Source organism: Telmatherina bonti, assembly GCF_933228915.1.
Source record: "Telmatherina bonti genome assembly, chromosome: 22".
In the NCBI taxonomy this organism is placed as follows: domain Eukaryota; kingdom Metazoa; phylum Chordata; class Actinopteri; order Atheriniformes; family Telmatherinidae; genus Telmatherina; species Telmatherina bonti.
In genome coordinates, this window is record NC_136631.1 from 23,294,151 (window position 1) to 23,320,179 (window position 26,029).

General features: G+C 40.2%; 2 protein-coding genes across 5 annotated transcripts in view; both read left to right on the plus strand.

Annotated features, from left to right (window-relative positions):
* The window catches only part of pld1a (phospholipase D1a), a 32,204-nt gene extending 29,476 nt beyond the window's left edge, over positions 1-2,728 (plus strand). For both annotated transcript variants that reach the window (XM_079262586.1, XM_079262587.1), the window contains exons 25-26: positions 117-234; positions 592-2,728. In XM_079262586.1, the coding sequence (XP_079118712.1) occupies positions 117-234; positions 592-816 (343 nt within the window). In that variant the 3' untranslated portion in view covers positions 817-2,728. The remainder of the gene's footprint in view (positions 1-116; positions 235-591) is intronic.
* Positions 2,729-6,993: 4,265 nt separating this feature from the next.
* The window catches only part of tnika (TRAF2 and NCK interacting kinase a), a 60,742-nt gene continuing 41,706 nt past the window's right edge, over positions 6,994-26,029 (plus strand). For all 3 annotated transcript variants that reach the window (XM_079262650.1, XM_079262651.1, XM_079262649.1), the window contains exons 1-2: positions 6,994-7,112; positions 17,494-17,559. In XM_079262650.1, the coding sequence (XP_079118776.1) occupies positions 7,056-7,112; positions 17,494-17,559 (123 nt within the window). In that variant the 5' untranslated portion in view covers positions 6,994-7,055. The remainder of the gene's footprint in view (positions 7,113-17,493; positions 17,560-26,029) is intronic.

Sequence of the window (26,029 nt, forward strand, 5' to 3'; positions counted from 1 at the left end):
CCAACAGGCTGCACTGAATCTGGATTTCGATCCAATCTCCCATCCTGAAAATGCACAAGGCGCAAGTGGAAAGATTGTGTCTCTCTGTCATTTTGTTCCTTTTCCCTACATACCAGGACTATCCTTGGGGGCCACTCAGATGCCAGCATTGACCTGTCTGATCCCATCAGTGATAGTTTCTACAAGGAGGTGTGGATGACCACAGCTGGCCGCAATGCAACCATTTATGAGAAGGTAGAGTTGACATGTGGATTTACATTTTCAAATTTATTTTTCCATACTCTCACATATTGCAAGCTCTCCTCTTAAAACAACAAAACTGGAAGTTAATGTAAGACTGAAGCAGTACTAGTAGATCAAGCTTAGCATTAATCATAACCCCTTTTATTTTGTTGAATCATTTTATTTAACGTGATTACTTATTGGCTTTGGAAAGATTTTCTTTGGATCAGAAGTGAGAAGGTGGATTAGTCTGTCTAAAGCATGCACCCTTTGTAGGTTCTTGTAGTGTAAGATTTTATATGACACATCTCAGCACATACATGGGGGCAAAAGCAGATGAATAAAAAATGAATGTGTGTTTTTCTGCAGGTGTTCCGTTGCCTGCCTTCATCCCTGGTGAGAAACATGGCAGAGTTGGAGCAATACCAGTCCAAGCCAGGCTTGGCCCAGACTGACTTGGCCCGCGCTCAGGAGGAACTGCGCAAAATCCGAGGCTTCCTCGTCCAGTTTCCTCTGGACTTCCTGTCTGAGCATAACCTCATGCCTTCCGTTGGAACAAAGGAAGCCATGGTCCCAACGGAGATCTGGACATAAAGAACACGAACTCCTCTTGCTTTCACATATGAACTTGAGTACGTTTCTTACGTGAAGTCTCCAGACTGGAATGGCCTTTGGGAAATCACATTTGATTGACACAATCTAGTGATGAGTCAGATTGACAGTTGTTTGGGGCCTCGTATGACAGCTGGGCATCGACAAATCAATTAAATCGGTTCGTACTGAAAACACTCAGTCATAAAGGTTCCTGTTTGTTAAGAAAAACATTTTTTGTGCAGAACAAAGGACATCAAAAACAGTTAAAGTAAATGTTTTGAGACTACATTAAAACTGGGAACTGTGGGTTTTGGGAAGCAGTTGCACCTCTGGATGTTAAACTGTGGAAAAACACCAAGCATTTTACGGGACCAGGATGAGAAAACAGGTGGATCTTTTTACGATGCTTAAAAATGTACTGCTCCCTGATGAATTATGGATGATAATGCATGCCACTGAGCTTGTGATGTAGGATGTCAGTGCTATATGGGCCTGCACATACGCTGCTTTTGACAAATTCCCTCAGTTTTAGGGCGCGTGCTCTCAGTGGTATCATGAAGATCTTTCCGTTTTTAGAAAATGAAATCATAAAATTGACCCACTTTTGACTGCGTGGCACAAGCACAGAGATGGTTTTATTGGTTGGTTGCACAAATCTTAGCACGGCTGCCGTGATACACGCTCCACATGCAACTTTCTATTTGGAAAAAGAAGCTGCAGAGACATTCGTCTCTAATTTGTTTCCAGTATGAGATTAGGATATTCTGTACTGATGCAATCAAAGTGAATCAACTAAACCAGGACAGAACACTTGGTCGTGTTGGCTTTTATTATTTACTGTTGTTTTAATTGTGGACGGCAGCAGCGGGGCGACACAATCGTTGGAAGGAGTCATTTTCTCTTCGCTCAGCAGATGGTGCTAGCTTCTTAAAATGTCACTCTGCACACAGTAGTTGGACAGTTAAGAAAGATGATCTGGAAAGTTTGTGTTGTTAAGTCTAATGAAAGTTTTTTAGTCACCTTATTTCCTCATTGCAAAAAGTATTTAGACGAACACCGAACGTTTTGTGTTAAGTATGTTTTAAAACCAGAGTTTTTAAAAATGAAATCATTTTAAAAGAAACTTCTAAATGCAGTTATTTTCTGAGCGACAACTATTTCTCATTATTTACAGTTTGTGGCGGTTTGAGGAAATTATGTTTCCACTCTTGAGGCGTATGATTCAGTCATTAAGTGAATGTGCATGCACATGGATATGTCACCGATTTAGTTTTAAGATAAACTCGAAGATCTCTACTTTAGAAAAGCCCATTAAAGCCTGCAGGGACTAAATGGTTAAATATCTGCACAGTGGTTATGAAACAGTCAAATCTGTCCTGGAAGATGCTCCTGCTTAACTGGTTCATGTCAGTCACCAAAGTAATTGACTTCTTTTGGGAGAGATTTTATTTGCAAAAGAATCACACACCCAACATATAAATCCCTGGTGTTTGTGTCAAAGAAAACAGTAAAACAGAGGGTTATGGAATATTGTGTGATCAGATAAAGAGATATTCATTTCTAGAAGGGGACCATGAAATGTAAATTAGAGTGATAACAGGCAGAAAGAATATTTTTGTCTTTTTTAAAGGCATACTATTTTTGCTTTTCCTTTTTTATTGTTGTAGATAATGTCTGTGATGTTTACCTTTGCTGTTTTTGTCAGTGTTTTATGTATGGACTATGAAGCACTTAACACTTCAATTGTATATTTTAATTAATACCGTAGTTCTACGGGGTGGATGACAATTTGTAATTTAACTTCTTTACTCTTTTTCATAACCATTCTTTTTTTATTTGTAACTCTGTGAACCACTGTCTGTGCATGTGCAATAACTTTTTTTTGTAATGTTGAAAGTATTTCTAATCCCATTTAAAATGGCTAATCAGTAAAATCATCTTTGACTTTTTGGTTTCGTTCATCTTGTGTGCAGAATATTTTAAACCAAGTTTCAAAATGCATGATGAGCCTGTGTGACCTGGTTAAAGCTTTTACATTTTCATTTATAAATTAGAGTTTCACTTTACCACCTTTATTTGGCTTGTATGTGTGGTTAACAGTTTCCTGTTTTACCTGTTTGACGAGGAAAATATGCCAACAACAATCTGTCTACATTTAGGTGTTCAGCAATTTATCTTTTTAAGTTTAGTAAAAAAAAAAAAAAAAGATACATTGAAAAGAACATTAGCATCAAAGATTTACTTATCCTTTGCGACTGATGAGTTTAGTGTGTTGACAAATGCAAATGCAAAAACACAAATGCAACAGTTATGGTTTTATGAAAAAGAGAAAATGGCATCCAAAGCCCGTATAGGAATAGTAGTCTGTTTTTCAACGCCGCACTTTCTTCCCCGGAAAACAATCCATTTAAATGTGATTATGTTGTTCAGGGGAAATTCATTGATATCTTGCAGCCAACTAAATGTTTTACCATGGAACCCTTTAACAAGTTGAGTCATAAAGGAATGCCCTCTCAGTGCCAGCTCTCAGGTTAAAAAACCCACAGGGAAGTCATGTAAGAGAACTCCTAAGAAATTTGTACCACACCTCAAAATGTTACTTTACACGTGTGATTGTACAGCTCAGCCTGCTTCACTGGAAAGGTGCTCAATTATGACTTGAAGACAGCAGGTCTTTGTGCTCTTCAGCACCCAACACACAATACGTCAAGTCTGATTCCTATGTGCTGTCAGGAGAGATTCTTTACCAAATGATGGATGTGGGATTAAGGTGTTTGTCAAATGCAAACTGCCTGTCAAAAAACTTTCCTAGGAAAGTTAGACTCATGGTATAGTTACTGTAAATGATTGAAAACATATTGTGCATGTACTTCTCATGCACTTAAAAAACGGTTTAACTCAAATCTATCCTCCCCCTAAAGTTCTGTTAAGTTTCCAGAAACGACCCAAAGTTTTTCTTTTTAAGGACAGAGAAAGAAATTCCTCTCTGTTATCTGTGAAATCACCTTGTCTTTAATTGGGAAAGATACAATATTTTACATTTTACATGGGAATTAAATGTATGACCTCTCACATGAATTTCACTCTAGCACAGTCATATAATCCGGTTTCGGTGAAAGAATTTAAAAGAATTTTTATTTTTAAATTAAGAAAATATATAAAATTTTTAAACATTAAAATAAGATCTTGCATTTTAGATAGTTTGGCGAAAACAAAGTCATAATAATGACTCGCCACATGATGACATTTCCTTCTGTTTGAGACGAGATAAAAGGAAAGCTACATCCATTTCTTAGGTTTATGTCAGGATATAATCAAAAACAAAAACACCCTTTCTAGGACTTAGAATCAGATGTTCAAAGCTTTATAACAAAATAAAACCAAGCTCTATAGCTGTCAGAAACTTTAGCTCACATTTGAGTCTAAAATACTTTGGAGTTCCTGTTTAACTCAATAATTTGTTTTTTTTTACCTAACTTTTTACTACAGTTTAAGTCCAAATATCTTTACTTTGGTCTTGTCACAGAATACAACCCCAAAAGCGTAAATATGGGTTAGATGCAAATTTGCAAACCTAAGCTGTACTTTCTTACTGTTTTTAGAGGGGAGAGAAATTCTCCAAGAAACTTTTAAAACAGGCCATTTCAGTTCACTAATTTCACTACTTGTGCCATCATGAGCATTAATCTTTCAAATGTTAAATAAAGCCTCCAGAGTCTGAGATGTAACTCTTGTGTTTTTGCAGTTCAGCGGAGCATCGCATGTTCTGGTCGTGTGCTGGGATGTCCACTCCTGTGAAACTTGACATTTGTTCGGATTGTCTTCTGCTTGTAAATAATCAAACCCCTTTTTTCCTTCGTCAGAGTGACCGACTTCAAATGGGTTAAAAAGGGCCTTTTAAGTCTTCCCACACTGATGGAAAGGAAGTTTAAAAGCTTACTGGTGACACTTTCTTGGGTGTTGAAACAGAACTGAAAGCTCGAAACAAGGAATCTGCCTGAAGCTCTGCTATTGTTGATCATCAGCACCTGGCTGTTGTGCACCATCTTTATTTCTGATGTCTGCGGTTTTTCCATACGTTCATTCAGTTTTGTTTTTTTTTCGTTTTTTTTTTAAATTGATTGCATTTGTTTAACTGGACAACCCTCTGAGGACCATATTATCAATATTATTGATATCCAGAACCATAAGAGCTTATTATATGGTTTACTTTCTTTTCCACAAGACTGTTTGTCATAAAATTGTTCTTAACAAGACAAACAACATTTCAACCACATTTCAAGATGACACATGTCCTAGTCAGAATTGATGTTTTGTACTTTCTAGTGTTTAGCATGCAAAAAAATAAGAACTCAGAACTTTAATGAGTGTAATTCTCACGCAGGTGTTCATGTGAAAGTTTTCATGCAGTTAAATTATTATTTCCCAACACATCAGTTTATTATCAAATACTAGAAATAACTCAAGCATTATGACGTATTCATATTTTGGTCTTTGCCAAAAACGACTAAGACAAGTGTTTTAGGTTTTAAATAAAAATTGAGCCCAGCAACGGGTTTGATGAGTGTTTAGTCTTTTTTTTTAAAGAACCTGCTGCACAGCTGAGCAGCTGAATGTGGAGGATTGGCTTTGGAATCTTTCTTCTGAATCACAGCTTAAAGAAAGTATCTTTAAGAAACTGAAATCAGATTTGTATTGTAGGTCAAGTACCTTATCCCCAAACTACGGAAACCATGTTGGTACCCTTAATCCACCTAATGGACCCTTACTACTTAGAGAAGCAGCCTGTGCACCATCCTTTTGATCAATCAGGAGTCACTGGGACTTTTTGCCTATGAAAGCTGGGTAAAAACTGCTTTTTGGAATGTTTTGTTCCAGTCTTGGTACTTCAGCTGTGGTTTTGTTTTGGTCATGTTGCCTTTTATGGCTCAAAGTTTTTCTTACCCAACCCTTTTGGATATGCAATTTGCAGTTCAGAGTTCATTTATACCTCAATAGCCTGGTCAAAAAAGAAAAAAAAGGTGAATTTAAAAAATAACTTTATAAATCCTGAAGTTACCTATTCAGGAGCACTCAGATCAGATGGCCATTCTGTGGTAAAATGGTCATTTGGAGACCTCACCTGGTCTCTCTGTACCACAACCTCTAACTTTTTTCTAAGTTGGCCTCTTCAGATATAATGCTCAAATATTTGACTGTGATTTGATAGAAACTTAGACTTATGTAAACTTAAAGCAAAGGAATATTCATGTTCATTCTGAAAGCATTTATTTTTTAAAAGTGAGACAAATTTTTTCCATCTGTACAATGTGCCATCTTCATATAATCTTCACCAGGAACACGCAGATACATATCTCATAATTCTCTGTGATTCCATTTCATCAGTGGAAGGTCATTCTGAACAGAGGCTTGATATTCGGCACCGGACTCATTGTTGTCTCTGAGGTATCAATAAAAATGTTCTTTTATCCTCCAACCATTTTCATTTTTATTCCCAAAAGGCTAAATAGAAGACTAGTTTGGTGGTGTGACAAGTATGTCTGACAAGATGTGTTTTTTTTATATCTCCATTATCCTTTTTATTCTTGGAAATTAAACAAACAAACTCAAAATGAATCAGATTTAGGACAAAGATTATTTCCATTCGAGAAAAAAACAAGTGAAAACTACTTTTATTACATTTCAGACAAGGCAACACCTGTCGTTATGTATAAGGGTTATTGCTCACGCAAGCCTTGCTCAAGAGGGGAAAAAAGAGGGAAAAAAAAAAAAAAAAAAGTTTGCCGCCGGAGCCTCAGCAAACCACGCCCAGCAGGAGGCGTGGTTTGCTGAGGCGGCCGTGCGCTCCACTCCCATCTCCCTCCCCCTGAATATTTACCGACTGCCTGTGACAGCAGCAACACCAACAGAAGCAATCCATCCTCCGCAGAGCTTCACCTTCCTCTCTACACTCTACAGCCTGCAGACATGGACGAGAAAGTGCTGATGTGCACGGCGCCCTTGCTCTCCATCCTGCACTTCTTTGCGCTCTAGCCGTGCGCTCCCGGCCCGACGCTGCTGACCAGAGGGGGACTAGTGGTGTTTTTTTTTCCTTCCTTTTTAAATTCTGTGCTGAGACATCACTGGCAGGAGGAAGAGGGGCGACAGGAGAGAGCGAGCAGCAGAGGAGACCACACTGTCGGTCGTGACAGCAAAGGCCGTTCCAGGATATCTGGCGACTGCTTTTTGTGTCCTCCATAATGGCGAGTGAGTCTCCAGCGCGGAGTCTGGACGAAATCGACCTATCAGCTTTGAGGGTGAGACGATTTCTGGGCCGATTTCTTTGAAAGATCTAATAAGCAGATGTGTGCGCGTTCTTCCCTCTCGTGCACCTGACGGTGCTCCCTGAATAACAACCGGAAAGCAGTGAGGGCTGCAAAAGGCGGATGTTTGGGAGACACAATGTGTCAAATTATAGAGCAAATTATATATATATATATATATATATATATATATATATATATATATATATATATATATATATATATATATATATATATATATATATATATATATATATAGACATATATATATATATATATATATATATATATAGACGTGAACCAACATGACAGGTGGTTTGTGGACTTGGAAGCCCTGTGTTCATTCATGGCAGTAGTAGGCAGTAGTAGGAAGCTTGGTGATGATGATGATAATGATGATGATGAGGAGGAGGAGGATGCTGATCTCAGGTTGTAGCTATGATTTTTGCTGACCTGGATGGGGGTGCTTGTGTATCTATATTCTCTGAGCCAGTCTGTTACAGCCTCATCAGGCTTGATTCAAAGTGAAGTGAAGCTATTTCTACCTCTTACTGCATATCAGATTGCGACACACAGGAAACAAACTAGTTTTTCTCTCTCTTGCTTTTGCTGCAGTTTGCTCAGCTTCATTGTGTGTGATGGAAACAACCTACCTGTGGTCAATGTAAAACCCACTCTGACTGCAAGCTGAAGCCTCGCATGCTGCAATAGCCAGTTCTTTTGTTCATCTGCTGTGTACTAGGAAGGGGGGGAAATAAGAAGAAAAGGAAAAAAAAATAACATACCACAGTCACACATACAAACCAGCCTCCTTCTCTTGTGTTCATGCGTGGATACTCTTGTTTCCACCTCACTGGGCTTTATGTGTGTCATTCTGAGTCTTTGTGTGTTCCTAATGTGTGTGGGTGTCTGCCCAAGCTTACAGTCAGCTGCATACAAGTAAAGGATGCTGCACATGGGAACAAGGTTTTTAGCTTAAGACCTGTTCTTTTACTTTGAGAAACAAAAACCACACCTCCTCCGCTCTCTTTCTCACACACACACACACACACACAATGCAGTTGTTGTGTGCCTGCCTGCATTCACCAGGCTCCTTGTCTGCTTGATTGTGCCCATATGCCCATTTTTATAAGCTTACTCTGTCTTCTGTCTGCGCTAGCTCCTTTTTCTCCATTAAGCTTGCTTGCCTCCGCTTCTCTGTCAGCCTCAACTGCTCATCCGTCCACCTGTGTGTACTTTCTTCCCTTTCCTGTTAATTTCATCGCCTGCTCCCCCCCCCCCCCCCCCCCCCCCCAGCATCTTGTCTTGACTGTCTGTCTGCCTGACTGAGTGCACCTCCCTGTCTCTCTCCCAGCCGCCTTGTCTCTTAGCATTATGTCGGTGTGTCTACCTCCCTGCCCTGCCTGCTCATACATAGAATGATGTTTGCTTCCTTTGAGCCTTGCGTGTAGCCGGTTTATAGCTGTTTATTAGAGAACTTGTAAGACAGAATGTGAAACAAGAGGAGAAGGATGTGCATGGGGTGAAACAGAAATAGGAGGGATGAAGGATAATGAGGAAGGATGGGGGGGGGGGGGGGGGGGGGGGGTATCCATGTATTTGTAGTCATGCATCTCTTGTTCTTTCCAAAGTATGACACTAAGTGCTTGTTTCTGGTAGCTACAAGGATGCACAAATGCAGTCTCATCCTTAGTGATGATTTGACAACTTCTCTAAACGTCTTCCTTTTGCATGTTTTTTTTTCCTGCAGCTTGATCGTAGAGAGAGAGAAAAATCTGGAAAGGTTTTCCTGTAAATCATCAATAAGTCTTTTTAAGGTAGCTGTTGCGTGCACTCTGATGTGCTTAACCTGTCATGAAAATCCCAAAGAAAGGGGTTAAATATATTCTCCTTTGGTATGGATATATTTATAGACCCAGACTGATGTTGGGCAACCAGAGGTTACCAGAAAAGTTTTGAGGAATCCAAGTATCACTCCTAAACGTGCCTGAACAAGCCCCGTCCTGTTTGTTTATAACAGATAAATACCCCTACATTAAAAAAAATACAGTCACGCAGTCAAAGATAAGCATAGAGTCAACAACTGGACTGGCTAGACAGGAAGTAGGTCAGCTGTCTCTGACGCAGTAAAGAGGGGGGGTTGGTAATTATAATACTGACATTAGTGGCGATGATGGGGCATTGTGCTTTTGTGTCTGTAAGTGTGTGTTCTTCAGCCTGAACATCATGCAGTCTGATACACATAAAGGCACAAAGAGACAGACAGAACTGAGTGGGAAGTACAGTGAAGAGAGAGAAGTGGAAGTGGTTTTTCATGTTTGCTGTCTCTGCACTTTTCTCTGTCTTACTTACCCTGCGGCTTTTTTTGTTTTTGTTTTGTCTTTTTTCTTTTATCTGTGGGTCTCGTCTGCTGGCTCTCTGCGACATTTGCTGCTGTTGCACATCAAGCCCCGGCAGCACCTGTGTAGACGCAGCGTGTCTTGCTTGAGCGGGAAAGGCCAGACTTAGCCACCGCGCCGTGTGACTCACAATGACAGCCAAAAAGGCACAAGGTCGAAACGCTGCGGTTTTTCATACAGACAGTGGTTTTTATGTAAAGCCATGCGAGCATGCGTAGGTCAGAGGCATTGAGAAGCACGGGCTCATCCAGTCAGCTGATGAGAGCAACAGATGGCAAACCAGCAGGAAGTTCAGCCACAGCGTTGCACATACACACACACACACACACACACGCACTGGCGGTAGAGCCGTGTGCTGCGCAGGGACTCAGGTGTGAGGTCTGAGATGAAAGAGAGGAGCAGGTGAGTATGAAGAAAGGCCGACATGGTCAGGGAGAGGTAGAGGGAGGAAGAATAACAGGAGATGAGAAGATGAATGCAGCTCAGAGAGTATTTAGAGTTGGGAGATGGAGGGAGGGACAGAGGGGGAGAAAAACGGTAGAGGCTGAAGGTGGAGATGTGACCAGTGACTAAAGTAGTCCAATGCAAAGACCCCTGATCTTGAGCTTCCCTCCTCTCTCCCTTTTCTTTCCCTGTTGCCCAGTAAGGCCACATTCCTCGGCCCTCACCATGGACGCCATAGTAACGGGGCCAGCACAGCGCCCAAGGCTTACACAGAGCTTATTCATGAATAGTCTATATACTGTATGGCAGTTTGTCGCTGAGAAATGACCCTCTCCCTCCCACCCTCTCTTCCACTCTGCCTGCCTGCTTCTAGTTGACCTATTTTTTTCCCCCTGAAGTCACTGATGGAGTTGTGCTAAGTGTTTAATTCTCTGCTATGCGAGTACAAATGTGTGTAAGGATGTTGGGCATGTTTGGTGAACGTCTGTTGTGGGAACTGCTCAACTAGCTCGACGTGTCCCAGTCACAGTGTTTGATTTGCATGACTTTTTGGGTGTGTTGAACACAAAGAACGCAGCGCAGTGTGCCAAAATAAGTAAAGAAAACACAAATGTCCGATGTGTTTGAAAGGCTTTTAGGGTTCGGATAGAACCTGAGGATGTGCATGCACCCTCTTCCTTCTACTCTGTCTTCAAGTAGACACACTCGCGCTCGATCAGAAGCGCTTGAGAGAATCATGCGCAAGTAAACAAGTCCATAGCGGGAGCTGAATCTCTCCTTTGTGCTTGAATCACATGACACAGCGCAGAATGTTAAGGAAGATGGATGGCAATGACAGAAGGAGAGAGTGGCAGTCAGAAATTGAGAAGAAAAGATGAATGATGAGGGGGACGGATGGATGGGTGAAGAGATGACAGGGAGAGGTGTGAGATGACAAGTTGGCAGAGACGGATGGTGAGAGGCGCCAAGCGGATGGGTTGTTCAGCATTGCAGAGTACACCCTGCAGCATGTATCGTCTTCAGCAGGCTGTAAATCTGTGATTAAGAGTTGACTACTGTTAATGTAGTGTACATGTCTGGATGGGATGTACTGGGAATTAGGCCTCCGCCACATCTCCTTGTAAAAGCAAGCGAGGGTGAGCCATGTCGTTAAGCGTAAGTGGTTTTATAAGAGGCAGACCCGGTCCCAGCATGACTTCTATCATCCTCTTAGGGTCTCTAATTCAATCCACCTCACTTTTCTAAAATCACTTTCTGCAGATGACAACTGAACCCACCTGTTTTTTTTTTTTTTGTTTGTTTTTTTTGTCTTACACACAGAAACACAATTTACAACATATCTTTTAGATATGTTTAAAGAATACTAGTTTCAGGGACCATTTTCCTGCAAGAAATATGAAATGAACTCTTAAAGCAACATAACTCCACTATGCCAGATTGGAAACAAGATAACAGGAACTTTAATTATACAGTTGAATTGTGGACCTGTCAAGAAATTGAGTATTTTTGTCCACTAAATACATAGCAGCCGGCTTTGAACCATCTGGAGAATGTAAATCTGATATTCACCCTCTTTTGATCCATATTTTGAATTTTAAAGCTGCATAAAATGAGCTGGTTTCTAACTTTGTTTCCCATTTAGTGCTGGGACGGTAGCGTTCAGTTTATCGTTCGACCTGTTAGGCAGCTGTATTTGCAGCTTTCTGGAAGATAGGACGGTAAGGTGATGATAGAAAGTGCCTGCAAAAATTGTTCAAAAGTGTTTTTGAAAACATGTTGCAGAGTTGAAGTGACTGATTTAGCTTCAGGATGAATAAGTGTGTTTCATAAAAGCTCCAGCTCCTAACTTACAAGATTTTTAAGCATCTACCGCGGACATTTTATTGTCTGAAAGCACAGGACACCTTCAAAGGTCTTGTGAGTCCGTTCCTCATTTAAAGCTGTTATTTTTTTCATTTATATCTCCACTTATTTCCCTCCAATAACTTCCTTTTACCGTGTTGTTCAGGTATTTTATTGGGGAAAACATTTCCTTGTGTGTCTTGCATGCGGGAGCTGTGGATGCTGCCAAGCTAAAAAGAGATGCATGAAGAATTTCTGTGGAAAAGGTAGCAGGTATTTAAAAATAGCTGCCACACCGATGCCACTCCTTTCAGTGAAACATTGCTTAATTGGTCTTACAGTTGTACTTACAATGTATTCCCTCTTCTGTCCTCTCCGGTCCGGATTAAAACCCTGAATATCAAGGGGAGCATTATATCTATGACGCTTCCTTTGGCAAAGTAAACTTGCCCAGCAGAACACACCATCCAGAAAATAAATTTTGCCTGCTTAAATGCTGGACAAGACAAAAAAAAAAAAAAAAAATGTAACGGGTAGGTCTGAGCTTAGTTTGCAGTATGAAAGAATAAATGCAGCCAATAAAAGTCCTCACATGTTATAAAGTGGCTTTCACAACAGTCACAGCTCTACACTCTAAAATCCATTATTGATGGCCTATGCCGCCCATGGACCACTATTCCCTGTTTGGAGAAGAGTGGATGCAATGCTGAAGTCATCTCAGTGCTCATGTTAGTGCCCAAAGTGAAATCAAGTGCAACCTGTTTGTAAGTAAAACCCAGATGTCCTGTCCAAAAAGCCAAAAAGCAAAATGGACAGACAGCTTTTAGCTATTCATTTAATCTTCTTAGTGTGGAGTTGCACACAAGTCCAGGTGTATTAGTGAGGGCTGCATTTCATGCACATGTTCTACTTTTGTGCATGACCCACAACTAACCTGCAGGCCTACGTGCAGAAAGGGAATTCATTAATTCAACACGTATAAGTTTTCACAAGTCAAACGGTCATGGCAATACTCAACAATCACCTTTTGTAATGTTGTTGTTTAAACTGTGGTAATAAATGAAATGGAAATTAGTCATCTATGATCGGTCAAAGTTATGCATCAACTGTTGCAATGTTTATTCAGAAAATGAAGGAAGTTGTGTTTGTTTTCTGTGTGAGGAAAAATCTTATCTGTCAAGTTTCCCACAAAGCTTTGTCACTCAAGCACAAAAATAAAAAAAAATAAATAAAAAAAAAACCTCTTTGTCATCAGATTTACAGCAAACCTCCCCTTGACATTTTGGAGAAGTCATGTGTCTGCATTCTCACATGATATCTGAAATTTGATGAAAATCATTCTTTTTATTTTCATCAGGTATAACAAGGAGCAATAACTCTGATGGCTGACTGCTTCTCTATATGGACAATGCACAGTGATTCACTGGCCACCAGTGAGGTCCTGTGGCAGTCATGTGACCCTTGCAAAAGCTCAGCAGGAATACAAAAGAGAGAGAGAGAGAGAGAGGAAGGAAGGGAAGGGACAAAACTGCTGCAGTCATTGGGAACTTTAAACCACGGACACAAACGTGCACTCACACACACGCACACACTCATGTAAATGCACTGACAAAGGCTGGCACATGCTGCGAGCCCATTCTGCAAGTGGCCTATAAAATATGAATGATTCTGCACTATATTTTTATCAGCCAGCCTAAGGACATGCTTAAACTGGAACACAAAAGTTCTCTGATTCTTTATCTGAAGCGCTCATTCTGTGTGAAGTGGATGTAAGAGCGGGCCATGTGCGCCAACATGTGTCTTTCGCTGCTTGAAGTTCCTGTATGCATTTACATGAACAGATATATCTTTCTTATATATGTGCCACACTCTTTCTCTTTCTTTTCTCTCTGTGTTTCTCTTGTGTATGAAGGGAACAAGAAGTGCACCCTCAGTTACGTCTTGGGAACTGCTGTCAGAACTCGGAGAATTAATTCACACGGCTGCCAAATCCACATACACACTCACTTGGAGAGGAAGCAAACGACGGGCGAGAAAAACAAACTACCTGGCTCAGTGGAAGCCGTGGTATCGAGGCAAACGGTCACAGCTTGCTGTCTGCCACGGGTCCACATCCCACTTTATCTTTCACACACGTGTTTAGTTAGACATACACTCCTTAGAACATTTGAACACTAGCTCCTGTGTAGGAGTGTGCTCTTCGCAGAGTGTGTGAGCATGCATGTGTGTGGCTATAAATGTGTGAGAGAGCGAGACAGCGGGAAGATGTACTTGAGAGTGAGAGAAAGTTTGTTGATGTGTGTTTATGTGTGTGTGTTGGATGTGAGGGGAAGTGCATGTGGGTTGGCATCTGCAAAAACACAACAGAATAAGAGGGTTGGGGGGAAAAAATGACAAGGAAAGGAAGGAGAGAAAAAGAAAAGCGCTAGGCCCTGTCTTCAGAAACAGCTGACAGGTTGACAGGTCTGCTGAGACCAACAGAAACAAACATCTAGAGACAGAGCAAGAGAGACAAACAGAGGGAGGTGGGGATGGGGTGAGAGAAACTAGAAAATGAGGGGGGAAAGAGCCAAAGCTCAGAAATATTCCTTATGACAATATAAACAAGCACATAAAAACACAGTAAACATACTCTAAACTTCTGTTCCACTATTTCAAGGCATTTGACCACACTTTTATAATACTTTATAATATTTCCCTAAGTGTGTACTATGGCAGCACAATGACTACTTAATGCTGTAAAAGTTGGCTGCCATTTTGACTATAAACACACAGACCAGACATGAAAGTGGAGTGCAGAAAGTAAGAAGGAGGAAGCAGCTGATGCAAAAACATCTGTGTGAATATGAAACTAGAGAGGGAGGTGGTAAAGCTTGAGAAGAGATTGAAAGAGATGCATGGGTGGCTTTTGAAAACGGAAAAAAGTTATTAAAAGGTTTTTTTTTTTTTCATTTGTTTCAGTTTAGCTCTATGCAACAATGTTGTTTGTTTCAACGAGTCAGCAATTAAATAATTCACAAGTTTTTTGACTTGTCCCAGCACACACAGTTATTAAGCAGTTGCATAATCTGACCTTATTACTATGTAGATTTTCCAGTTGAAAACTAAATAATCCTCAATAATTAAACAGCTTCCTTAGCTCATGCAAAATGCACCAAAAGAAGTTTATAAAAAAAAACAAAAAAAAACAAACAAGAAGTGGTAAAATACTTTTCTGGCCTACTTAACATTCCTAAAATGCAGAAAATATCATGGAGTAACTAATCAGTGGTGATTCAATCACACACACACACAATGCAAAGTGTTAAGAAACCAGTTAAAGAAAACACTAAAAGCCCATTCAACCCATTCATCCTTTAAATCAAATCAAATCAAATTGTACTTTTTGAGCCCTTTTTTACACATAAAAGCAACTTTTAGTGTTACACAGAATTAAAACACAGATTTAACGTGTTAAAAACTAAAGTGTTTACACTCACACACAAGCATACTTCAGATCATAGAAAGAAACACACACCGTCCACGTAGAGATAACTGGACTTGACAAGTAATACCATAAAGATCAGATGAATCTCAAAAGGATAAGAACAAATAAATTCTACATCTATAGAAGTTCAGGAATTGATCAAACTGGTGTTTGGCTAAGCTACATTAACAAAAAAAGAAAAACCCACATAAATAATGTAAGTAAAATGTTAAAAAAAAAAAAAAAAAAATCCTGTTCACTGTAGCCCTAGAATTCTTGGCAGGCTCTTCCACAGATGAGGGCCGTCGTGATAGAAAGGGGCTTTACCACGGGTTTTAGTCATGTACCAAAAGACCTCAGGATTCGCGAAAGCTCTTAATTTAAGAGCATCACAAATAAATATAAAGGCCCAAGACAATTAAGATATTCAGTACCCTTATATTTACGGAACTTGCATTTACTTGAAGTTTTCCAGATGAGTAAAACTGAAAAACAACAATCTCTAAATAAGATTCACAATTATTATTATCAAGATGAGGCCAAAAAGAAATACTTCAAAAGAGACTATGAATTTTTTATGGACTAATAAATTGTGAGTTATATTGATGGATGAGACTGGATAGCAAATCGGGCACCAGTGAAGTAGAGGATGACTGGTATGGGTTGGTATTATCACACTTATGCACATTTTCTGAAAGATACCTTCTTTGAGTGGTGGTTTAAGAATATGCAAATATTTACTTGCAGGACAATAATCCATCACATGAATCCAAAAACCATATTTCTTTTTAATCCAGTGAAGGGATTCAGACTTCTTTTGACACGAGATGAAAGATTGTAAAGACAACACATCTCTGCCAACTGATGGATGGTAAATTATGAAATGAGAGGATAGCTGTACTGGTCACTGAATATTTTTAGTGTGCATAATTAAAAAAAAAAAAAAAAAGTATAAATGTCCTACCTTCTTTGTGCATGCATTTCTTTTAGCTATTCCAGTTTTGTTTTTTGTTTTTTTTAAATATAACCCATAAAGACGTTGAACATTTGCCTTTCATACAAGTCGTGTGACTTAAAGTCAAGGACAAAAATGGTACAAAATAAATGCAACATTTAGCCTACAGAGTTTAATTGTAAGGACATGAAGAGACATTGTAGAAACTAGCAAAAGGTCCTGAGAGTGTTCCTAGGAGTCATTCTCCACTGGTATGAGGAGAGTGTTGGCAAGAGGAACTTGTCCTGGTTACTGTCAGGAATGAAAGAGGGTTGTGTAGATAAAAGAGGGAGTGAGAGAGACATAGATGGACTTTGCCTGCTTGGAAAACAGAAGCTGGTGGAGCTGAGAGGATGTGGATGGAAGAGAGAAGGAAGGAGAGGGTAAATACCAGCTATTGTTGGAATGCCGTAGCAACGTGCGGCAAAGAGGGAGAGGGAGGTGTGTGAGTTTGTGGGGGTCAGTGGGTTTTATCCCCAGTTCGAGGTGCTTCCAGTTCTGTGTTGGCAACCTAGCGACAGCAGGCTTGAATTATTAGCTAGTCTGGAAAGAATCCTAAAACAATCCAACACTGCATTTCAGAGCAGTGTATGACACTTGGAGAGCTAGGAGATAGTCCAAGGCTTGCTGCTGACTTAACCAAGGTCCAGTTATTTTGGGTGAGCAAGATAAGGTCCCTAAGCAAAGGAATTGTAAGAAAACAATAACAGCTGCTTTAGTGCTAAATGGCACAAAAACCTCGTGTATAGCTGGTGCCTAAACACTCCAAGAACACGAGTGCCTACTTCCCGAAGTTTAGCTTTCGAAAAGCAGATGATTGGCTTTAGGAAACAAAAACAGGAGGCAAGATGTGTCATATGATTGGTTTGTATTCGTCAAGTGATTTACTTGCTTTCTTCAATGGCTTTTATACACCAAACACCGTTTTGAAACCCAATGTCTGAAATTGCTACTAGCTTAGCCGCTAGTTACACTGCATCCAAACTCAGCATATTCCCCTGATTACGCTGACCATGTCAGTGATGTTTAGCAAGTGTTAGTTTTCTATTCTGCTAATACATGCTAATTGGTAATAGCAGATGGTCTTATTTTAGCTGAATGCTAATCGTATTCCTAGAATTTGATCACAAACTCTTAGCAAAGCTTCCTGTAATTGCAGAGCTACATAAGGATTAGTCTGTCTGAATCCTAATCATTTCATTGTTTTCTTTTTTTTCATTGCATTTGCAGGATCCAGCTGGCATCTTTGAGCTGGTTGAGCTGGTTGGGAATGGCACCTACGGGCAGGTGTACAAGGTAAGGAGCAAACTTTCATGTCCATTAGCCTGCCATTCTTATAGCATGTTAGTCCAGTCTACTAGCTTTCTTTTGTGCTCTCATAAAGAAAAGACATAAGGCCGAAGGAAAACAACAAACACTGGAAATAAAAGCAGCCCAGAAGCTTTGGAGAAATGGAGCATGTAAAGAAGGGCAAAATTTGCAGGCACATCTTTTAGGAAATTTCACTTTCATGTTTTGCTTTCCTTTCTCCTTCTGCTTCTTTTGCTGCCTTGGCAAATGTTTTCTGTGTCAGCCCTTCCAGATGCGACATTTTAAGAGGAAACGCTTCTTTGTGGTGCTTGACGAGGAGCTTGTCCTAAGTTGGTCTTCAGTTGTGACATCACTGTGGTTTGAGCAATCCTGTCAGTTGGTCTCAGCTGTTTCCTACAGTATCTCGGTCTATGTCACTGTCTTAGCTTCCTCCTTTATCTGTGATCGCCTGTCACTTTCTGGTTGAGGCTTCCTTTTCTTACTATCCATGACGCATGAGATGGCACAAGCACATTTCATCGCCTGGTATAGCATCACACATCTTTGTTCAGATCAGATACATGTGTCTGGCTTTGACGTATGTAAATCTCTGCACACAGATGGATTTGTGTGTGTGTGAAGGTGGTTTTAATGGTTCACAGCGTCAAGGTCAGGTGGTGATGGAGAGGGGCTGTTCTTCCAGCTGATTGGAGCAAATGAAAAGTAAAAACAGTTTCCGGGCATGCACCTTCTTGCTTCCAGAAATACTCTGACATGCTCTTGTGTGCTTGCTTGCTTGGACGGGAAAGAAATACAGAGAGAATAGCGAACAGCGGCGTTATGTGTAACCATTTGTTGCTGCCTCTGCTCCATGCTAGGTGAAAGTCATGGCTAATTTATTGGCTGATGTTCTTTCAATTGCTTGTGTTACCAAGTCACAGAATGGCAGTAACATCAGCCCTACCCTGTTGGGTCTGAGGTCTCAGCTGATCCTCACCACTTTGTGACAGTGCAACTTACTCATCAGAGATACATTTATTTTCCTACTGCTGCTCTAAGTAATCTAAAATTTTGAATCAAATATAATCCGTTGAAATCTTCACTGTCATTTGTGACATGAAACAGCCAATGCTTGTATTTTAAAATATAAAAAAAACAAGGCAGAAAAAGCAAACAGTAGACATACTGTATGTACTTTTCAGTGCTGTAGAAAAGCTGTTCATACATACAGATAAGGATCCAAGTCATTTGAGCAGAAATGCCATCTATTTAAAACCTTTCAAGCGGTTGAGGTCCTTCATCTAAGCGAGTCACCTGAAGAGAATCTCTGACTCACTGAGATGATAAATTGACCCTCAGCCTGCTGGGTGTTAGGGGATTGGAATTGCTTCACTCTCTGAACCATTTTCATGTCTGTTATATCAGGAAAAAAAAAAAAACGTGTGAATATCATTCGGTATAATCTGTGGCTCCTCAACTGGAGTATTCCCATACCTGGACCTGGGGTTCCTTGTAAGTACACTGTAAAATCAGAACTTTTTTTTTTTTTCTTAAATGTATGATTGGAATCAAAACGGGCAGAATATATTATTTTACTTTTGATTTTGAAAATAAATTAAAGTATTTTGGTGTCTAGAAACCAGTTTTAATTTGATGTTGCTGTGGTCATAAACTGCCCTGTTTTAGCTTGACGTTTTCTTCAGTTGGCTGCAGCCTAATAAAACAACTTCAGCTACATTTAGCTCCATGCTGAGTTTTAGTAATATTAAAAGCAATTGTGCAAGCTCCGGTGCCTGACGGAGTTGGCGTTTGCTGGTGTTACCCTGCCGGTGCAAGAGCCTGTGCCCCCTGGCTGCGGGGGGGTCTGGCTGGGGTCTCCCTCTGCTACCTCCTGGGTGGATGAAGGGTTGACTTGGTAGTGGAGTGGCTGGGGTACGTGCTCTGGGGTGGCTGTCGATCATCCTGGTCTCGGGGTGTCCCTGGCCTGCCTCTGACCTTTATGTAGATGGGGTCACCTTTACATGATCCTTCATCTCCGAACATTTTTTACTCCGTGCAGTCTGCATGCTCACACAGTCACTGTGAAGGTCCTAAAGGTTTTTCACTTATTTTTTTCTTTGTGTGTATCTGGTATTAGTTGAAATCAAGCGGCAACCTCCGGTGGTAAAAAGTGAAGCCTATGCGGAAGTGCATAAAACTGCAGTTCCCCCTTCATCCACTAGGGGCTAGCTGCAAAACAGAGCAAATCCCCATAGACTCCCATGTTAAAAAGGCCAACTTCACGGCAGAAATAAACATGTTTACAGCCTGGTTCAAAAATCCATTTTTGGTTTATAGGTCAGGTTTACCTTCATGACAACTGTGGGGGGTGGTGAATTTTTTTTCTAACTCGCCCATTTAAAAGTAATTTAATCTCGAAGTTCGGCATATTTAGGGGCGTGTCCTTTTGATTGACAGTTACCAATCTCTGGCTTCAAGTCAGGAGAATGTAGAACAACCGCGGTTTTAAGACGGTTAGCAACGTAACTTAGCTTTAGCCCGCTTACCTCCGTTAATTGGTTAGCTAATGTTAGCTCTGAGTTAGCTTGGTTAGCTTTTAGCTGCAGAAAGCTCGGAGTTCGCTCGATGTCATTCATCCACCATGACGCTCAAGGCTGCCCTCTCAGCTCCACCTCTTTGCCCATATTTTGTATTTTCCGGGCGAGACGACGCACATAACGCTGCCAAGATGTCGATGGTAGGAACCTCCCACCAAGCTTCAATTCAGCTCTTCAGAAACCTGTGGGTGACGTCACGGAGGCTCCGTCTATCTCTTTTTGTACAGTCTATGGTTTCTTTTTAATCTGTTCATCTCTGGTGCTTCTGTCAGTTGTTAACTTTGTCTTCCTGCGAGGGCTGTCGAATGTACTTTTTTCTTTTCTCTACAGCTGTAGCAGATGGTCTAGAATCTGTGGTTGGATTGAGTTGTTTTATACATTGTGTATCTTTGTCTCCTTACTTTTTTCTGTCTATTTTCCCTTCTGTTCTCTGTATATATATTTGATATAATATACAATGCAGTAACAGCCCATCTAAACTCGCTGCAGTACTTTTAATCACTGCATGTGTAATAAAGCCAGAGATATGCAAGATTAATCATGCATGCCTACTTTGTTCTTTGTATACAGGTGCAATGGTCAGCAGTGTTTTACGCTTTTGTTGATAAAAGGCCAGTAATGTGTGTTGAAGCTGCACTCTTGTGTGTCTGCGAGCAACAGATAACAGGTTTGTTTAACAATTCCATTACCCCCATCTCGTTAAATGATACACATCTGCTCTTACAAGCTCTTCTCTTCATATCTGTTTTCCTTCCTACGTGTAACTAAAATCTTGTTTCAATTAAAAAAGCGTGAGCCTTAAAACAGTTTTATTTCCGTTGCAAATTCCACGTCAGCAGAAAGAGTGAGGGGGTAAGAACAGGAGCAGATAAACACCTCCAGTGAAAAGGTTATTGTATTCATTTTTTATTGAGCATCTCCCTGGCAGCCATGTTTCCATTTTCCTCTTTTTCCTTGACTCTTCATCCCCCTTACTTTTCATCCTTTGTTCTTTCTATTTCTCCTATCAATATGTAATCACATTCTTCTTCTAGCCTCCCCTGATTTCTTTTTTTGGGGGGGGGTTTGAAACTTCCCTTGTGAGTTGTACTTATGGGAGCGACCTACAGTATGAGTATATATAGCTTCTACTTGGTGCCTTAAAAGGGCCATAAATATAGAACATGGGTAATGCTGAATAATTAAACATATTCTATCTCCACTTCCTTCCCTGTCTACTACTCTCTGTGTATCTTTTTTTCATTTCTTTCTCTCTGTTTTTACTGTTATCTACCGTTGCTCCCTGCTTCTTCTTTTATTCGACCTCGTTCATCCCCTATATGTTCTTCCGTTTTTTCATTTTTATCAAGATCCTGCTTTTGTAAGGCATCAGACTGATTATTTCTTTGACATACCTATGAATATGTGATGGATTTTATGGGTTTTACACCTCTACAAATTGAGGAAGCTCTTTATTGTCTCTATTGAGGAAAAAGAGCAGAAATAATTCCTGCCCAGTTATTGGACAAAACACCACCAAACAGGCTTATTGCTTAGTTAATTGATGAATTACTGATCTCTGTTATTCTTACTGGGAGAAATAACTTATTTATAACTGCAAGGGCACGCTTAAAGAACTGGTAACCACGTCACAGTCTTAAGCACAAAAAATGCAACAAACACGTGGATACAGATTTAGCGCAGAGACATCTGCTATAACAATGGCTGGCAGCCCATGAATTAAGCTTGTTACATTCTCCACAGGAAGTTCGAATGTCGATCTTGTTCTTCAGGTCGCAAGAATAAGAAAAAAGTTTTGGTTTGCAAATTCATACTATGTCCATGACAGACATTACTAAGGAGGGATGGCTGGCTCTTTATTTCATATTTATCTGTGAAACTTCCATTGCAGGGTGTGATTGTGTACATGTTGGTGCCTGTCCCTTTAAGTGCCACTTGATACATTGTCATACTTTCTCAGCACTTTGATCGGCTGTTTGTTGAATTGATTAAACTTTGCATTGCAGAAGTAATAACTTTCCGCTTTGTGCTTTTCCATGTTAGCCACACCCATCTCAAATGCTGACCAATCACATGATACTTCTCAGAGCCCTATGAAAAGACCTTTGTGTGTATTTTGTCTTTGCATCCAACACACTCCTCCTATCACTTTGTTGTCTCCATGCAGCAAAGAAGCGGTGGAAATAAGTGGAGAGGAAGCTATCTGCCTCCCTGATGACAGGACACACTCACACAAGCAAAGTGCTCCACATTCTCTTTAGATATTTACCAGCCAGTCCAAAAGACACACTTCTACACACATCTATACACACACACATACGGTAGCAGAAATGGCAATTGGAGACCTTGGCCATATGGCTCATACAGTGTGCCCACCCACTATGACAGTGACTCTGCACAAAGAGCAACCGTGTGGTTTCCATGTGTTGCTGTGAAATCTGTAGACCAGTTGAGTCACTGATGCAATTTCTGCTTTTATTTTCTTTCAAAGGTTTCACAACACGTAAAAAAAAACTGACGCGTTTGCAGTTCCAACCTCATGTTACTTATGTAATGATGGCTTTGTGGTCATGTCAGGCTGTGGATGTAAACATGCAGATGGGATGCAGAGTAACATTGGGGTTTAAAGAAATACTTCACCTGTTTAACCAGTCACACTTGAGTATTTCTTTTTCTTTATCTCCATGTCATCTTACCATTGTTTACCTGCAGCACTGCACCCATTTTCACCTATTCTCCACCTCTACTTACAAACTGAATAAAACTTTAAGTCATTTTTATTTTAATTTTCCTTATCTGCTCGAGGTTTCCCTGCAAAGGACCATGGGACATGTTTCCATCAGCCATCTCTTTATTAGATATAAGAATGATGCCCATCCTCAAGTTACATGCTCATATACACAACATATATGCACATCTTAGTGAAGCAGCATGATGTGGATGGGCTCTCCTCAATCGCATCTTCTGAACAAGAAGGCATTCCCCAGATGGCTAAGAGATGTGTCCTTGATCTATCCCAAGGCTTCCTCTTGGAGGCTGGTACAGGAGCGTTTATATCACTGTAGAAGTTGCACCAATAAACCTGTCAATCTCTTGTTTTTTTTTACAATCAAATATGATCTTAAAGTTTTCCATCATTATCACCATGGAGGGTAATCCATAGGTTTCCAGTCGAAGAGCTGGACATAGGACTTAAAGGTTCAGATTTTTTTATTCTGTCTGTTAATTTCCCAAATGTTCACTGGGGCTGTGACAATATGCATTTTTCCCGATTCGATTCTGATTTTTTTGGGTGCCGATTCGATTTAAATTGCGATTCTCATAATTCTTCGATATTGATGGTTTTTGTAGATTAAAAACAAAATGAATGTACAAAACTTTTTTTTTGCTCGTCGTTTTTCTTGATTTCAATGAGGAAAAAAACAACACAGTAGCCAAACCATAATTCTGCTGCTATAATGGCCAAGAAGACAAGTAAAAAGATCAATAAGAACAATAAAAATGACAAATTTTATTATGGATTATTTTTATTTGTTTGAAAAAAGAATCGATTTTTTTTTTTTTTTTTACAAAAAATTGATTTTAAAATACTGATTTCCAATTTTTCGATTTGATTTTCCCACCCCTAATGTTCACCGTGGTCACCCCTACATGGGGTCAAAAAGACCACATCATCTGCATAAAAGCAAAGATGCGGACCTAATCTTGACTGAGGAAACCCTCTACCTGTTGACGGTACAAAGAAATTTTATCAAGTGCATGTCAAAGTGACAAAACAGAAAGTTCAACGCTCATCAGAAGCTACTGTCAGTTAATGCAAACTCCAAATCAGTAGAAATGAGAGTAGATTTCTGTATCATAAACATATCTTAAAATCTACTAAAACAGCAGCTGATCATACTTTCTAAACTAGTGTGATAATAGAGTGAATAAAAAAAGAAGTTATGTTATTGTTGATAGAGATGTTATAGCGTCTCAGCTGTGGAGCCTGCATGCTACAAGGTTCAGCTATAATTTGTGTTTATCCACGCAAACCACACGTGTTGTCATGTTACCATACAGAAAAGCATCTCACTGATTCATAGGCATTGCTGCAGCTGCTGACATTGTTACGTTTTTATGGCTTCATTTTTGCTGTTTAGCTACACACACACTGACACACAGACACATGCACAGTTCAATCTCTGGAGTCTTTTATGAATGAAGTGTGAACCGTGACTGGGGTGGATGTTGCCTGTTACAGTGGGAACAGCAGATGGACTTGTTCTGTGCACATTCAGAGATACACATATGCCTCCGCACACACCCACACCTGGCAGTGTGTTCATTAGCCTACATCCATGCTTTGTCTTCCCCAAGGCCACACGGCCCACTTACCCACAATGCACTCCTGCCACCCAGACCAGAGTCAATTAGTCATGCCTCATGTCAATAGCAATCTCTTTCTCTCTCTCTTGTTTTTCTCTCATTCTGTCTCTTTGGACACGTCTCCCAGATTAATCCCAAACTCTTGAACTGTTAATGACAATAAAAGGTTATTTAAATCAGATTTTCCCCCCTGACGTGGATTACTGCTCATCAATACTTTAAATCAATTATTATAAGAAACCCTGACTCTCTGCAGTTCCTTATTGCTTCTGTCATCTCTTTACCACAGACTAATTTTCTCTCCATCCCAATTCTGCTTCTTTAGCCGTGTTTTCTGTCCTTCCTCACACCCTCGTTCAGCTGTTTTCTTCCTATCTCTTTCTCACCCTCGGTCTGTACAGTAAATCAGCTTGGCTGTTCGTTTGACCTCCAGAGCTGTTGGAGCGTGATGCCAATGTGCTGAACCTGCCGCTTTCCCTCCTCGCTGCAACCCTCCTCCTCCTCCATCTCTTCCTCCACCTCTGTAGTGGTCCCTGACTGGGGTAAACTCTGCCTCTCTTGCTCTCACTTAGACCTCGCTGTCGCATTTAAGGGGAGAATTTGTTGCTTTGCGAGAGGGCGAATGCAGTTTCTTTTGAAACAAGAGACGAGTGTGTGAGCAGGCAGACTCACTGCTGTCAGTGAATAAGCAAATTTATGAATGAGTTTTGGTCTTTGTATGAATTGGGTTTGATATCTATCTGTTCATTCTCCAAATTGCTAACTCTATTTCAGGGCCATGATGCTTTTAAGGACCCAGCTGTATTTGAATGATGAAGAGATTTGCTGGTTCTGTAAAATTAGGTTGCCAAACCATAAAAAAAAAAAGAACAGTCTGTTTTGAAATGCTGGAGGCATGCCAGCTTTAGCTATTACACTGGCCCCAACTGAGATGTCCTTGTGGGAAGTGGAACTAAGCTGTGAATGGATACTAACTCAGAAACTGACATAGTAAAATATAAAAATTATCAGTCTCTTTACAACTACAGAAGACGTTGTGTATGTAGGCAAGCATACAGGGTAATATGACCCCTTTATGAGTGAATATGGCTGATGATAAAGGACCAGGTAACCAAGATGATGATCATACAGACCAATTGCCCATTTGGTCCATTAATTATGTGCCAGTATGACATCACTCACTGGTTTGGACCTGTGAGCACCATATTGTTTTTTTTTTTTTAAAGTCACATATAAGCATGAAGACCACATTATAATCCAAACCCCTTTTCAGACATGTCCATGTTCTGTTAATGCACCACAATTAGTTCAGACATGCCAGTAAAAATGACAGAAAAACTACAATGAAATATTTGCTCACAGAGACTCACAAAAAACTTGGTGTATAGGCTCAAATTTTCAGTGTTCCACGCAGGCTGGGGTTGCTCAAAACTGAATCAGTAGCTGGAAGTAGGACCGGGCAATATGGCGATTTATATCGTTTGGATGATAGAAAATGTCTATTGTTTCAA